This window comes from Phacochoerus africanus, chromosome 11 (assembly GCF_016906955.1).
Source record: "Phacochoerus africanus isolate WHEZ1 chromosome 11, ROS_Pafr_v1, whole genome shotgun sequence".
Classification (NCBI taxonomy): Eukaryota; Metazoa; Chordata; class Mammalia; order Artiodactyla; family Suidae; genus Phacochoerus; species Phacochoerus africanus.
In genome coordinates, this window is record NC_062554.1 from 67,251,811 (window position 1) to 67,269,025 (window position 17,215).

Genomic DNA, 17,215 nt, shown 5'->3' on the forward strand with positions numbered 1-17,215 from the left:
GTGTTGCTTGACCTGTTTTCCTGGGTCATTTCCCACTGGCTCATTACCAAGCGTCCTAGGAGACAACACACTCTGTCCTCCCCACCGCAATCTTCTTGGCATTTGACGGACCCAGATGAACACACCGTGTCCCTGGGTGGTCAATGCTTTCTCAGCTCCTGAGAACAACCTTAAAATCCACTGCACCTACCGCTCAGCTTTGCAGCACTAAAGCGCGCTTGATTTCCACCCCAAAGAATTCAGATTCCCGGGAGCAAAGCCTGTGCCGCTTAACCATTCCTTTCTCCTTAGTTCCTCCAATTTTTGGTTGTTGTTGTTTACTTAATAAAGCAGATATTTACATTTCCACTGGGCAACGCACCGCAGGCCCCACCAAAGAGAAACAAACAGTTCCAGAGGCCCGCGCCAGAGAGTTCCTCTCCACGCCCAGGACCCCTCTTTCCTCTTCTTGGGTCCCCCAGGAACTGGTGACGCTAGAGCCCCCGCCCTTACCCCGCCCAGTACCTGGTGTGAGCAAAACCCCTTCTCCACCCTTTCCTGGCTCCATCTTTGGTGATTCAGAGCCCTGGTCCCGCCCAAGGCACTAATTTAACTCGGACTGCGTAACTACCAGGAGCTTTTTCTCTATCGAGCCTCTTGGCCCGGTTCATTTCGTCTTAATCGCGGAGGTCGCAGAGTCCCGGAGCCGCTCGGGGTCCCCGTCCCCGCGCGCCATGAGTCCCCTGCCGCGGAGCGCCCCCGCGGTGAGGCGCCTAATGGGCGGACAGACGCCGCCGCTGCTGCTGCTGCTGCTGCTGTGTATCCCGGCTGCGCAGGGTGAGTGAGGGTCGGGGGCAGGGGGCATTCGGCTTTACAATCCTTTAGTCGGTGTGGGAGGGGCAGAGCGCGTGTCGGTGACAACCGAAAAGTCCACCGACCTGGGGCGGTGAGGAGTGTGGGCATCCGTAATTGTTCCCGCAGTCCTCTACCTTTAGGGATCAGAGCGCCTACTGGAACACTCCCTGGGGACTAGAGTAGGCTCTCCGCTGCTAGCCAGCCCCTGGGAGCTTGCTTGTGCTGGACCCCAGCTGGCATGGCTTTAGGAGTTGGGCATGGAGAGTAGAGGGGGCAAACGTCAGGAAGCCAAAAGGCAAGGCTCCAATAGAGTGACGCCTCAGCGTCTCGTTAAGGGTGGGAGGCCAAATGGTTGCCCACTCTCGCCTCTAAACAGGGTCCAGTAGCGCAGGGACGCCGTGCCGCAAGTTTGCGAGGCATCTCCTCCAGGTGCTAACTTTTCAAGGAGGCGTCTATTTTTATTGCGTGCCTAGCAACACGCCTAGTCTGAACTTTCAAATATATCAAATATGTATTTTTTAAATAGCGAAAGGCAAAGGATTATTTTCAAATATTTTAGTCTTGAATTAGTTGGCAGCCAGGAAGCCAAGCAAGTTCTTGGTATGTCAGTTAAGCACTGGATGGAAATAGTACGGAGACATCAAAAGCCGTTGATGCTTCTTCCCCTTTTCGTCTTGGTGAAGGAATTTTGCTATGAATTGAAAAGCGAAATTTCTTCGGTTCTGTTTTTTTTCTCCCTAGGTGACTGCAGCCTTCCACCCGATGTACCTGATGCCCAACCAGTTTTGGGAGGTCTTGCAAGTTTTCCTGAAGAAACCACAATAACATACAAGTGTAACAAAGGCTTTGTCAAAGTTCCTGGTATGGCAGACTCAGTGCTCTGTCTTAATGATAAATGGTCAGAAGTTGCAGAATTTTGTAGTCGTAAGTAAATCATTTCTTTTTAAGAAAAGTTATGGGAATGGAATGTTTCTTAAGTTTAATTTTATGCCTCTTTGGAGTGACTGGTAATTGATAGTTTTCTAGCATTATTAAACCCCAGGGTATAACTGTTGCCACTTCACCATCTAGCTAATTGATGGCATTACTTCCTGGAATAGGTCCTGCTCTTCATTAACTTTTTTTTTTTTTCCCTAACACTGTAGCTCCTGAACTGATTAGTAGAGAAAATAAACAATAGGTACTGTTTAGGGAGTAAATTATGTATAACTATGTTTGGCAATTATCCTGAGACACATAACATAGATCTTCTGTTTTCTTAAATTTCGTTTTGTAAGGTAGGACTTACCAAATGCAACTCTGTGGTGATATTTTTAAAAGTTCTCTATTTTTATCTCAAAATCTATCCTTGTAGTCATGGCCCTATATTAGCTTTGACATGCAGATGTAAAGATAAGCTTAAGATTTGATGCCTCCCTTCCAATACCTTGGAGCAATGGAAACTACAGTACATGTAGAAACTGCCACAGGTGTTTTTTGAACCTAGGTATAACATCAGCTTTCACTTTCTGTTGTCATCTCTTCGTGATAGAAGGCAGTAGATTGAAGTACCTAACTCTTTGCACATATAGCACTTCATCTAATCCTTCAGACAACTCCATGAGGTGACTTAGGGATTTAGCTACATTTTACAGTTGAGAAAGCAGCCTCCAGTTAAATGAGTTCCTTAAGATCAGAAGCTCCTTATGCAGGAGAGCCAGGTTGAAACTTGAGTCTTTGGGCTTTACACCCGGTGCCCCTTCCACTCTACCAGGCCACTGTAAATTCACATGTACATGGTACATACAGTTTGCCCATCCCTTTATGTACACCATCGGCTCATCTGATCCTTGTGCCCGGGACTAAATGAGTTATATGTGCAAAACATTTAGAAGTACTCAATACGTATTAGCATTATTAACTATTTTTGTTGTCCAGGACACTAGCCAAGGGATCTGGAAATACTGGTTCTCATCTACCCCTGTGCTACCTGGGAACTGGCATTTATTGAGTCAGTGCCAGAATTCTGCCAGGCAACTTAAATGGGTTAGGTTTTCTGAACTGTGGGCATAGTGACTTCTAGGTACCAAATGTACTTCACAGGCCTCTAGTAATTGGGAAATGAAAATTTATATGTGAATATGCTTGATGCACTCTAACTGGCATAGTGATATTATTATAGTTAACTACCAAATGTGTACAAAGGAGTAGAGAAAAAGGAGTGGTGTAAGAATCAGATAACTAAACGTAGGTTATAAAAAGTGATACAAATTTTTTTGTGCTTTTGTTAATACTTTTAGGTAGCTGTGATGCTCCAACCAGGCTACCTTTTGCGTCTCTTAAAAAGTCTTACAGCAAACAGAATTATTTCCCAGAGGGTTCCATTGTGGAATATGAGTGCCGTAAGGGCTATAAAAGGGATCTTACTCTATCAGAAAAACTAACTTGCCTTCAGAATTTTACGTGGTCCAAACCTGATGAATTTTGCAAAAGTGAGTATAACTTTAAAGAGTATTCTTAAATCATACGGTCTCTAAGGAAATGGTGCTTCTTCCTTCACTCATAGTGGAAGTCTAAGTGTACATATTATTTAGAATGATTCTTAAGTGACTCATTAGAACCATTTTCTTTTAAATTAGGCAAACTAAATATTTGTGAGCTAGAAATAGTAATTTACTCACTGATTTCACACTTAATTAGTTTAAAGTTACCTAAAATGAAATAAGTATGTACTCTAAATATGCTGATTTGGGCCACACCCGCAGCATATGGAGGTTCCCAGGCTAGGGGCTGACTTAGAGCTATAGCTGCCCATCTATACCACAACCACAGCAACACAGGATCCGAGCCACATCTACAGCCTCCACCACAGCTCATGGTAACACCCACTTAGCAGAGACAGCCATTGAACCTGCGTCCTCATGGATGCTAGTCAGATTGGTTAACCACTGAGTTATGATGGGCACTCCAGATAAATATGTTGATTTTTTTGAAACTGATAAAATGAAGGTAGGATTTAAATAGTCTGAGGTTAAGTAACATCAATGGTTCAGACGATGGGCTTGTTCATGTAGATGTGCCTGACAATTTAATGAAAAAAAAAAATCAATTTGTATCCTCTTCTAGAAAAACAATGTCCGACTCCTGGAGAACTAAAAAATGGTCATGTCAATATAACAACTGACTTATTACTTGGCGCATCCATCTTTTTCTCATGTAACGCAGGGTAAGTTTGGGCATTATATTTAACAAATGAAAAAAACATTATATTTAACAAATGAAAAAAAATTAGGTTTTCAGATGGAAGCATTTAGATTTGCGGTCTGTGTTTCCAAGCTGGTAGCAATAAAACAACCCCTTTGCTCAAAAGTCCTTCCTCATGGGCTCATCACAATTACATTTAATAAAATGGGCAAGAAAGGAAGGTTTCTTATACCACCAAAATTCTCTCAATTCTTAAATTTCAGTACATAGGTGATTCATTATAAAATTTTACATGTGATTAGTAAAGGAAAAGGCTTTAAGTTACCTAAATAATGAATTTGCATATTTTTTTGCTATATGTGAACTACCTATTATAAAACATCATGGATTAAAAACAATTATTCCTAGTGTGAAAATATCATTTTGACCTGCGGTCTTTTATAAATTCTCTACACATGGAAAAGGAAATTACTCATTTAGTATCATTAGTCAGATGCTGCTAAAACCTTTATATTAATTTTCTCATTTAACATCTGCATATTGAATTATGATATTTTACTCTGTGTGTGCCCCTGCTCTTTTTTTTTTTTTTTTTTGCCTTTTAGGGCTGCACTTGTGGCATATGGAGGTTCCTAGGCTAGAGGATGAATCTGAGCTGCAGCTTCTGGCCTATGCCACAGCCACAGCAACGCAGGATCCAAGTTGCGTCTTCAACTTCCATCACAGCTCACGGCAACGCCAGATCTTTAACCCACTGAGCTAGGCCAGGGATCGAACCCACAACCTCATGGTTCCTAGTTGGATTTGTTTCTGCTGCACCACAATGGGAACTCCATGCCCCTGCTCTTTATAAAATAAAAATATAAGTATCACTTGTCTCCTATAGTAAACACAGATATTTGTTTTTTGTTTGCTTGTTCGTTTGTTTGTTTTTTTGGTCTTTTTGCCTTTTCTAGGGCTGCACTCACGGCACATGGAGGTTCCCAGACTAGGGGTCCAATCGGAGCTGTAGCCACCGACCTATGCCAGAGCCACAGCAATGCAGGATCCAAGCCGCGTCCTCGACCTACACCACAGCTCATGGCAATGCCGGATCATTAACCCACTGAGCAAGGCCAGGGATTGAACCCGCACCCTCATGGTTCCTAGTCAGATTCATTAACCACTGAGCCACGACGGGAAGTCCAAACACAGATATTTGGATCATTAATATCATTGATATCAAATCTGGGAGTACTTCAAACCCTTTAAATATAAGTATTCTGTTATTCTATGAAGTTTGTGTTGATCTCTGCGATAGAAAATATTTAAGCATCTGTAACTTTTAAAAATGTTTTAAAACACTTTAACATTTTCTAACACATGCCCTATCCAAATCAAAAATGTTTTGCATGTCCAATACTTCATGTCCTATATTTTTTATCCTTTGATGTCACCCTTTTATTAATTTTTAAATTTTTAAAAAATTTTTTAAGGACCGCAAATACAGCATATGGAAGTTCCCAGGCTAGGGGTCGAACAGCTGCTGGCCTACACCACAGCCACAGCAAAGGCAGATACGAGCTGTGTTGCGACCTATGCCACAGCTCATGGCAACACCAGACCCTTAACCCACAGAGAGAGTCCAGGGATTGAACTTCATGGATACCAGTTGGATACTAGTTGGATTCCTTTCTGCTGAGCCACAATGGGAACTCCAAAGCATAAATTTTTCTTTTCCTTTAAGCTGCCATGTGAACTATAATCAACTATTATTTTGTCTCCATCTACTGGTGTAATAAATACTTCAGGTGGTATTCCAGATATTACAAGGGAAGTCAAATATATGTGAGTGGGCCTTAACTGTTTCTCTCCCCTCACTGTTTTAGGTACAGACTAGTTGGTGCAACTTCTAGTTACTGTTTTGCCACAGCAGATGATGTTGGGTGGAGTGATCCATTGCCAGAATGCCAAGGTAAGTTTCAGAAATTCTAAGCATTCAGGCGTGGGACTGGTAAATTAATTTCTGATCCTTAAGAATTATCCACAGTATATTTTTGTAACACACTCACTTTCCAATAGATGAATGTTTTATCTAATTTATTATTTTATTTATTTATTTTTGGTCTTTTTTTTCGGGCTGTACCCGAGGCCTATGGAGGTTTCCAGGCTATGGGTCAAATCAGAGCTGTAGCCACTGGCCTACACCACAGCCATATCCACATGGGATCGGAGCCATGTCTGCAACCTACACCACAGTTCATGGCAATGCTGGATCCTTAACCCACCGAGCGAGGCCTGTGCCTTCAGGGTTACTAGTCAGATTCGTTTCCATTGAGCTACGACGGGAACTCCTGTCTTACCTAATTTAAAGACTTCTGTTACTAATGTTCCTAATTTATTAACTGTGGGGATAAAGGATTAAAACCAAACTAAGGTTTATATTGTGCTTGGTCATTTATTATCTTACCATTTCTTCTACAGTCAAGTAAGATAGATATGGGTTTTCCCCCCCATAATTTTTAATTTTATGAGTTAAAATATTATTGATCTGAAAGTCAGTATGACTTGACTTTATATCCCAAAATAAGTGGCAAAAACATTTAACCTAGCTCTCTTGACTTCAAAACCATCTCTCCTCTAAGACCTGGTGCTACCTACATGTCTCTTTAAGGATCATGAACTAAGTGAATTATCTAATGTTTTAACGTGTAATATCTTTTTATCATTTGAGGGATGAGTTTATATGATAAAGAAGAAATATGGTTCCTGCACTTGAAAATCTTATCTTCTCAAGGGAGCATAGGGCAAGAGATAATTTCCTCTATGGATATATCAAGTTAAATGTATGTTCATTAGAGACATGTTTCCTGAAAATTAAAGGGGGGTAGATACAAGCAACATGTAAAAATGTAGGCTTTATCTTTCTCACCCTCATTAAAACTATTGCTAATTTCAAGTTTTCAGTGTTATTAGGAGCAGGAAACTGGAATAGATGCAGTGTAATTTATCAAGCATTTATTAATTAACACTTCATGGTAGGGAATGTATGGGGTCAACTGATACAAAGACACATAAAATGAAGCCTTGCCAACGAGGAGTTTACTCCTGCTACACCCACTTTGTGCCTTATTCTCTTACACCTACTATTTCTCCTTTTTTCTCGTTATTTACCCATCATGTCAACCTGCTATCACCTTTCCTATTTCTACCACCCAGTAAGGAATACTGCAAGGGATACAAAAGCAAATGTGGAAAGCAAGGAAGAGCTAGACCATATCTTTTTTTCTGACACAGTTAACTTGTCACAAAGTCTGGACCAACAGTTTCCTAGACTGAGGGCAATATCTTTACAAGCAACTGCTGTCATGAGTTCTACAAAAATGTGCACACCAGGCACGAATTCTAACATAGAAGAGCTTCTGCACTGCAAACGTACTTTCGTTTGGGGCTTGCCCAAGTCCTCCCTGTCTGGTTTCTTCAGTTTTGCGATGGGCATTCTTATCTTCATGTTTTTGTCTTTGGCTCTTTTATCTGTCTTTCCAATTCAGCAACCACTGACATCTGTATCCTGCAGGAAAAAGCCCTTTTTCCTCAGCAACCCCAGTGTCTTCAACTCTCCCTATAAAGCCATATATTTTTTCTTTTCTTTCTTTCTTTTTTTTTTTTTTTTTAATCTTTTTAGGGCCACACCCACGTCACATGGAGCTTCCCAGGCTAGGGGTCGAATCAGAGCTGTAGCCGCTAGCCTATATACCGCAGCCACAGCAATGCAGGATCCAAGCCGTGTCTGCAACCTACACCACAGCTCATGGCAACACGGGATCCTTAACACACCAAGGGAGGCCAGGGGTCGAACCTGTGTCCTCATGGATGCCAGTCAGATTCATTTCCATTGAGCCACGACGGGAACTCCTAAAGCCAGACATTTTTCAGTAGTGATTTTCCACATGCTTTTTCTGTTTTGACATTACCAAAAAGCTCAAGTGGAAAGTATAGATTTTTTTTTTTCTTTTTATGGCCACATCTGTGGCATTCGTAAGTTCCCGGGCCAGAGGTTGAATCAGAACTGCAGCTGCAACCTGTGCCACAGACATGGCAATACTGGATCCTTAACCCTCTGAGCAAGGCCAGGGATTGACTCACATCATTACAGAGACATTGGGTCCTTATCCCACTGAGCCACAATGGGAACTCCAAGTGGAAAGTCTACATTCTTTTTTTTTTTATTTTGTCTTTTTGCCTTTTTCTAGGGCCGCTCCTGCTACACATGGAGGTTCCCAGGACAGGGGTCCAATTGGAGCTGTAGCCACCGGCCGACGCCAGAGCCACAGCAATGCAGGATCCAAGCCGCATCTGTGACCTACACCACAGCTCATGGCAACGCCGGATCCTTAACCCACTGAGCAAGGCCAGGGGTCAAACCTGCAACCTCATGGTTCCTAGTCAGATTCATCGACCACTGCGCCACGACGGGAACTCCCCGAAAGTCTGCATTCTTAATCAGTGATTTGTTTGATCTCAAGTATGCAGCCTTGGCCTTTATAACCACATAAGACAGCATTGGTGTCCATGTATGGAGTGGATATGGAGGTGTGGATATAAAGGAATGAATAATAGACATGCTCAAAAGTTATCCTTGGTTATATATCAATCAGAGGTAGTAATTTTTTACCTCTGAACATAGCCTTCGTGTCAAAAGGATCTCTTTTTCTATCTCTCTGCCAGTATTTTCTTTTTCGAAAGTAATTTTATTTGACTGCTGATACATGTTAGCCTGGAATAAATCCCTTCTATGTAATATCTGTTATCCCAGACTCTCTTTTTATCCTAACCTCTGACTTCTAATCACTAAGTCATTTTCCTTTACCTTTTTAGAGTTTCTCAAATCATGTTTTATCCTCCATCTGTATTACTTCTAATGCAGTTTATTATCCCACATCTGGACTAGTGCGGTCAGGGCCACCTCTAACATTTTCAGGGTCCAGGGCAAGAGTAAGACCTGGCCTTTCTCAAGTTGGTGCCCCTTGCACTGTAAGAGGTCTCTGATGCATGTGACTGGCAAGCTTGGTCTGCACACCAGGGTCAAGTCCTGTGTGACTCTCATCCCCTCTCCATTGAACTTTGGCCCGAAGGGACACACCTGCAGGGTAGACTCTCCTTAAGAATATGGACCAGGAGAAGGGACCTCTTCAGATACTGACAGGGATGTTGGCACAGGCAGTTCTGGGTGCCCGTTCTTGGAACACGATTTAGAAAAGAGTGGGCAGGAGCTGTCATTGAGCACACCCCCTCCTGAGCCCTGCAGAGTCCCCATCTAGTAGAGAGAAGCCCAGCCACAGGAGGGCCAGAGCAGGAACTTTTAACAGCTAGAGCAGGAATTCCACTTGCTCAAGTTCAAAAGGGATACTGATGGCAGTGGCCTCCAGCTCTATTCTTACACTCCGTTAATGTTTCATCCACACTCTACCCAGAGATCCATCTGAAACATGAATGTGACTTGTCCGTTTTCTTCTTAAAGCTCATTAGTGTCTCCTCATCATGCACAAAGTCCAAACTCCTTCAGGGAGTATGTATACAAGGCAGGGCATGGTCTACCTACTTCTCCATGCTTAGATCTTGCCCTCATCCTTTGAGAAGTGCTGTAGGTTTTCCGGATACCTCAGGCTTCTTCTTGCCCCTCCATCATTCATTGCGATACTAGCTCTCTAACCTTCAGCCCCATTTTTGCTTGGCCTTGTGTTTTTCTTAGTAACCGTCTGTTCTGGTAGTTCCAGAAGCTTTTTCCTAACCACCCCCACCCACCCCTTGCACCAGGCTGGTTAACTATTCTCTCTTTCCACACCACTGTCCATGCTTCTGTGACTACCCTTAGCATTTTTGTATTGAAGTTATCTCTTTGAATGTCATTTCCCACTATTTATTTTTTTAGGGCCGCACCCACAGCATATGGAATTCCCAAGCTAGGGGTTGAATTGGAGGTACAGCTGCCGCCTACACCACAGCCACAATAACTGGGGAATCCAAGCCACGTCTGTGACCCATACCATAGCTCATGGCAACACCAGATCCTTAACCCATTGGGCGAGGCCAGGGATTGAACCTGCATTCTCATGGATCCTAGTCGGGTTCGTTAACCACTGAGCCATGAAGGGAATTCCCCCCACTATATTTTAAGGCATAGGATCCAGACCTTATTCTATTTATAGAACAATGCCTGTTATGTATTAGGTGCTCAAAAAATGTTGAAACTGCACTGATGGCGATATGTGTTGTCAGTGCACACCCAACCCAGTGTAAATCAGATTAGCTTGTTCTGGTGCCTTGCTTTGATCAGTGGCCTAAAAGTAATTTATAAATTGCTAGTATTCTCTGGGTGCTTAAGAGCATTTGGTATAATATAATTTGATGTTCAACCGTGATCACATTGCTTTCTGGCTTTAAGCAAGCAAGCAAGAAAAACAACTTCATGGTTCCAGAGAATGTAGGACCTTTGAAATTTTTTTTTTTTTTGGTCTATTTTCTATTTCTTGGGCCGCTTCCGCAGCATATGGAGGTTCCCAGGCTAGGGGTCCAGTCGGAGCTATAGCCACCAGCCTACGCCAGAGCCACAGCAACTCGGGATCCGAGCCGAGTCTGCAACCTGCACCACAGTTCACGGCAATGCTGGATCCTTAACCCACTGAGCAAGGGCAGGGATTGAACCGGGTGTGGCCATAAGAAGCCCACAAACAAACAAACAAACAAAAATTAGATATAGAAATAAGCAAGAAATTATAATCAAATTAGGAGAAATCAAAACCAAATAAAAGTATCTAGATAACTGAGTTTAGTAGACAAGGGTTTTAAAATAAGTGATATTTAAGATATTAAAGGTAAAGATAAATAGAGAACTTTAGCAGAGAATTGAAACCTGTAAAAAAAGAGTAAAATGGACATTCTTCAACTGGAAATTTTAATATCTAAAATCGAGTGCAACATATAGGTTTAACAGTGATTTGGACATAGCAGGAGACAGCACTGGAAATAGGAGGAGAGCTTAATTAAAACTGAAGCACAAAGAGAGAAAAGAATGTAAAATATAGATCAAATTTACGAGAGATTTGAGATATAATGACAGAATTTCCCCAAATTGTTGAAATACATCAACCAACAGATTCTACAAGCTCTCAGGACTCTAAGCAGAATAAAAACAAAAACCACTTCCAGGCACCTCATAACAAAACTTTGGAAACTCAAAGCAATGATAAAAACCGTGAGAGATAAAAACAGACATTATCTTCAAAGGAGCAACAATAAAACTGATTATTGACTTCTCAATAAAAATTATGGAAGCCAAAAGACATTAAGAGGAAATTTAAAATACTGTAAGAAAGTTACTACTCACCTAGAATTCTATAACCAGTGAATATATCCTTTAAAACTGAATGCAAAATGATAAAGATGTTCTCATACAATTAAAAAAGGGGCAGGAGTTCCCATTGTGGTACAGCGGTTAACCAATCCGACTCAGAACCATGAGGTTGCGGGTTCGATCCCTGGCCTTGCTCAGTGGGTTAAGGATCTGGTGTTACTGTGAGCTGTGGTGTAGGTCGCAGACGCGGCTCGGATCCTGAGTTGCTGTGGCTCTGGCGGTAGGCTGGTGGCTACAGCTCCAATTTGAACCCTAGCCCAGGAACCTCCATATGCTGCGGGAGCGGCCCAAGAAATGGCAAAAAGACAAAATAAATAAATAAATAAATAAATAAATAAAACCACTGAATATTTTAAAAAAAGGGGGGGGGGGATTTGTCACTAGCATACCAGACCTGTACAGAATGGAAAACTAAAGGAAATTCTTCTAGTAGAATGAAAATAATTCCAGGTAAAAATGAAGATGTGTGAGGAAATGAAGAACACTAACAAAGGTAAATGAATACCACCCCTATAAAACAATAAATACAATATCTTGTGAGATTTGAATTATATGTAGCATACAAATGTATAATAATGATAAAGCAAAAGGCAGAGATAGGTAAATTGAATTTAAAAGTTACAAGATTTGGGGAGTTCCCATCGTGGCGCAGTGGTTAACGAATCCGACTAGGAACCATGAGGTTGCGGGTTTGGTCCCTGCCCTTGCTCAGTGGGTTAACGATCCGGCGTTGCCGTGAGCTGTGGTGTAGGTTGCAGACGCGGCTCGGATCCCACATTGCTGTGGCTCTGGCGTAGGCCGGTGGCTGCAGCTCCGATTCGACCCCTAGCCTGGGAACCTCCATATGCCGCAGGAGTGGCCCAAGAAATAGCAACAACAACAACAACAACAACAACAAAGTTACAAGATTCTACCAGTACTAAAAAGTGGTAAAAATGCTAATTTTCAAAATGCTAATACATATAATGTCTGGGATTGCCATGAAAATAATGGTAAAAAAATGTATAAATCACAAGCTAATAAAGGAATGATAATGAATATTTAATCCAAATGGGAATAAGATAGGAGGAGAATCAAAAAGAGGTAGGTGGAATAGAAAACTAATAGCAAAGTGTTTGATGTGAACCCAACTGTTTCAGCTTTCTGCCCACAGTGAAATTCAACTAGACACCAAAGAAAACTACATCTAGACAAGTAACTTTCAGGAAGTTTAAGCTATAGTAGAACATAAGTTCTCTGGATCAATGGGAGTCAACTTTGCACAACAAAGTATACATTTTTCATACGAGGGCCTCAGATGAAAAGCCCATACAATATTTCACTTACCCTAAGAATAATAGCTATCATTTTTGAGTGACTGCTAAGTGCTGTTTTGCCTGCTAGGTATTTTTCTTGTGTCATCCCTTCTAACATACCACGAGACAGATAAAGGAAGCAGAAGGTGCTGGCAGTAGTGGTACATACTGGGTGATATAATATATTGCTTCAGGGACTGTGTGAAATAATTCAGCTAACTTATTTCCCTTATTGCCCAACAATGATGCTAAAAATCTTCTTCATTTGCACTTCTCATTTTACAGATGAGAAAACTGAAGCTTAGAACTTGATAGCACTATGTGGTCAGCTAGGCTTAGGCACTGCTCAGTATTCCTTTATTAGGGAGATTGCATAAGCGACCCAACGTCGAACGCATTGAAGACCTGAAATGTTAATGTTGTTAGATTTGTAATCTTCACCAAATAGGATCTTCACCAAATGTGTGCTCTAGGTATTTGTTATCTCACCTAAAATCCAAAGAGGGGTGGGTTGGGGGCTTGGGACTGGCATGTGCACACTGAGGTCTGCATTGGCTGATGGGGACCTGCTGTATAACACAGAAAACTCTATCTAATGTTCTGGGATAGTCTATGTGGGAAAAGAACCTGAAAGAGAATGGATGTGTGTGCCTGTATAACTGAATCACTTTGTGGTACAGCAGAAATGATCACAATCTTGGAAATCAACTATACGTCAATAAAACTTAAAAAAGAAAAAAAAAAATCCAAAGAGGAACTAAACTAATATACGTAAAGTTGGTAACCAACACAGGAGGAGAAAAAGGGAGTTCTTTTATCCTGATTGACATTATTGCTTTAAAAGAGAAGTGAAACAAAATAAGTGCCCAAGGTCACTAACACATCTTGAAAGCTTTGGAAAAAGTAACCATGCTGTGATTATCTTTGTTGGTTCAAGGTTGCATCCTGCTGTTCTTTGGTCTTGGTATGAGGGAAAGAAGACAATTCATGAGAGAAAGTATCTTTGTTTTGGGGTGTGTCACAGAATGAGATCACTGCCAACTCTGACTTTGGTTTCCTTTTTCATGTAGAAAACAGTTTAAGAACCTCAATACTATTTTAGTATAAACCCACTTTAGTTGCTTTAGGTATAATTTATACTGAAGCAAAGATAGTATAGCTATAGCCTCTCAGTTTTTTGGGAAACATGTGAGAAGACTTGATTTCCTGAAAATTATACTTAGGTGTTTGTGGGAAAAGAGAAGAGTCATAGACAAACAGTTGGTTCCTAAATCTTAACTTGGACAGCATTATTTTGCTAATTTTTTTATTTAAAAATTTTTTTAATTTATTTTTATTTTTTAAATTATTTTTATTTTTTCCATTATAGTTGGCTTACAGTGTTCTGTCAAATTTTTACTGCATAGCAAAGTGACCCAGTCATATATATATATATTCTTTTTCTCATATTATTCTCTATCACGCTCCATCAGAAGTGATTAGATGTAGTTCCCAGTGCTATACAGAAGGATCTCAGTGCCTATCCATTCTAAATGCAGCAGTTTGCATCCATTAACCCCAGATTCCCAAGCCATCCCACTTCCTCCCCTCCCCCTTGGCAACCACAAGTCTGTTCTCCAAGTCCATGAGTTTCTTTTCTGTGGAAAGGTTCATTTGTGCCATATATTAGATTCCACATATAAGTGATGTTATATGGTATTTGTATTTCTCTTTCTTACTGACTTCACTTAGTATGAGAGTCTCTAGTTCCATCCATGTTGCTGTAAATGGCATTTATGTTGTTCTTTTTATGGCTGAGTAGTATTCCATTGTGTATACATACCACATCCTCTTAATCCATTCATCTGTTAATGGACATTTAGGTTGTTTCCAAGTCTTGGCTATTGTGAATAGTGCTGCAGTGAACATACAGGTGCATGTGTCTTTTTCAAGGAAAGTTTTTGTCTGGATACATGCCCAAGAGTGGGATTGCTGGGTCATATGGTAGTTCTATATTTAGTTTTCTAAGGTACCTCATTCTGTTTTCTATAGTGGTTGTACCAATTGACATTCCCACCAACAGTGTAGGAGGGTTCCCTTTTCTCCACTTCCTCTCCAGCATTTGCTATTTGTTGTCTTATTAATGAGGGCCATTCTGACTGGTGTGAGGTGGTACCTCACAGTAGTTTTTATTTGCATTTCTCTAATAACCAGCAATGTTGAACATTTTTTTTTCATGTGCTTGTTGGCCATCTGTTTATCTTAATTGGAGAAATGTATATTCAGGCCTTTTGCCCATTTTTTCAATAGGGTTGATTTTTTTTTGCTGTTGAGTTGTACAAATTGTTTGTATATTTTAGAGATTAAGCCCTTGTCAGTTGCATCATTTGAAACTATTTTCTCCCATTCCATATGTTGTCTTTTTTTTTTTTTTTTTCTGGTTTCCTTTGCTGTGCAAAAGCTTGTCAATTTGATTAGGTCCCATTGGTTTAGTTTTGCTTTTATTTCAGTTGCCTTGGGAGACTATGTTCTCTTCTAGGAGTTTAAGTCTTTAAGCCATATTGAGTTTATTTTTGTGCATGGTGTGAGGGTGTGTTCCAGTTTCATTGATTTACATGTGGCTGTCCAGTTTTTCCAGCACCACTTCCTGAAAAGACTGTCTTTTTCCATTTTATATTCTTGCTTCCTTTGTCAAAGATTAATTGACCGTGGGTGTCTGAATTTATTTCTGGGTTCTCTATTCTGTTCCATTGGTCTGTAGGTCTGTTTCTGTGCCAGTACCACACTGTCTTGATTACTGTGGCTCTGTAATATTGCCTGAAGTCTGGGAGAGTTATGCCTCCTGCTTGGGTCTTTGTTCCTCAGGATTGGTATGGCAATTCTGGACCTTTTATGGTTCCATAGAAAGTTTTGGATTGTTTATTCTAGTTCTGTGAAAAATGTCATGGGTAATTTGATAGGGGTTGCATTGAACCTGTAGATTGCTTTGGGTAGTATGGCCATTTTTCGAAATTAATTTTTCCAACCCAGGAGCATGGAATATCTTTCCATTTCTTTGAGTCCTCTTTAATTTTCTTGATTAATGTTTTATCATTCTCAGTATATAAGTCTTTCACCTCCTTGATCAGGTGTATTCCTGGGTATTTAATTTTTTGGGGTGTGATTTTAAAAGGTATTGTATTTTTGTAATTCTTTTCTAATATTTCACTGTTAGTATACAGAAATGCAATATTAACATTTCTGAATGTTAATTTTGTATCCTGCTACTTTGCTGAATTCTTTGATCAATTGGAATAGTTTTCATGTGAAGTCCTTAGGGTTTTCTGCATATAGTATCATGTCATCTGTGTACAGTGACAGTTTTACCTCTTCTCTTCCAATTTGGATACCATTTATTTCTTTTGTTTGCCTGATTGCTGTGGCTAGAACTTCCAATAATATGTTGAATAAATGTGGTGAGAGTGGGCATCCTTGTCTTGTTCCAGATTTTAGTGGGAAGGCTTTCAGCTTTTCTCCATTGAGTATTATATTTGCTGTGAGTTTGTAGCTAATTGTTTAATAATATTTTTCCTCCACAGAAATTTCTCCAACTGTCAAAGCCATACCAACTGTTGAGAAACCCATCACAGTAAATTTTCCAGGTACCAAAGCGCTATCATCTCCTCAGAAACCCTCCACAGCAAATACTCTAGCTACAGAGTTACTACCAACTCCTCAGGAACCCACCACAGTAAATGTTCCAGATAGTAAAGCCATATCATCTCCTCAGAAACCCTCCACAGTAAATACTCCAGCTACAGACTTACTACCAACTCCTCAGGAACCCACCACAGTAAATGTTCCAGATAGTAAAGCCATATCATCTCCTCAGAAACCCTCCACAGTAAATACTCCAGCTACAGACTTACTACCAACTCCTCAGGAACCCACCACAGTAAATGTTCCAGATAGTAAAGCCATATCATCTCCTCAGAAACCCTACACAGTAAATACTCCAGCTACAGACTTACTACCAACTCCTCAGGAACCCACCACAGTAAATGTTCCAGCTCCAGAAGTCCCATCAACTTCTCAGAAACCTTCCACAGCAAATGATTCTGCCACACGAGCCCCCAGTTCCCCCATATCAAACACTCTCTCTACAGCAGCCCAGAATCCCATCATGGCAAATGCTTCTGCACCACAAGCCACATCAACAACCCAAAGATTCACCACAGCAAAAGCTTCACTGACAAAAGTTTCTCTTCGAGAAACACGAAAGTCCACTCCTGTACATACCTCAAAAACTAAAGGTCTACAGCAAAGATTGACTTCTGCTCATGTTACAGCAACAAAGTATCCAGCTGTTCCCAGGGCCACAACGAGTTTTCATTCAAGTACATCTAAAAATCGAGGAAACCCTTCTTCAGGTCAGTTGACTCTGTTCAGATTTCTGAGTCTGGATCTTACATAATATGGTGGAAATTTCAACTTGATCAGGATTATAACATTAAATAGTCTCTGATTTGTCATAGACAGAATTTCTTCACAC

At 40.9% G+C, this 17,215-nt stretch overlaps 1 protein-coding gene across 14 annotated transcripts in view; it reads left to right on the forward strand.

Annotated features, from left to right (window-relative positions):
* The first annotated feature begins 498 nt into the window (after nucleotides 1-498).
* The window catches only part of CD55 (CD55 molecule (Cromer blood group)), a 28,103-nt gene continuing 11,386 nt past the window's right edge, over nucleotides 499-17,215 (forward strand). For 9 of the 14 annotated variants that reach the window (XM_047753153.1, XM_047753158.1, XM_047753161.1 and 6 more), the window contains exons 1-6: nucleotides 500-816; nucleotides 1,576-1,758; nucleotides 3,114-3,305; nucleotides 3,940-4,039; nucleotides 5,886-5,971; nucleotides 16,263-17,093. In XM_047753153.1, coding sequence (XP_047609109.1) covers nucleotides 714-816; nucleotides 1,576-1,758; nucleotides 3,114-3,305; nucleotides 3,940-4,039; nucleotides 5,886-5,971; nucleotides 16,263-17,093 — 1,495 coding nt within the window. In that variant the 5' untranslated portion in view covers nucleotides 500-713. Of the gene's footprint in view, nucleotides 817-1,575; nucleotides 1,759-3,113; nucleotides 3,306-3,939; nucleotides 4,040-5,885; nucleotides 5,972-16,262; nucleotides 17,094-17,215 lie in introns of all 14 variants that reach the window. The other 5 variants (XM_047753154.1, XM_047753159.1, XM_047753155.1 and 2 more) reach the window with 3 other exon arrangements.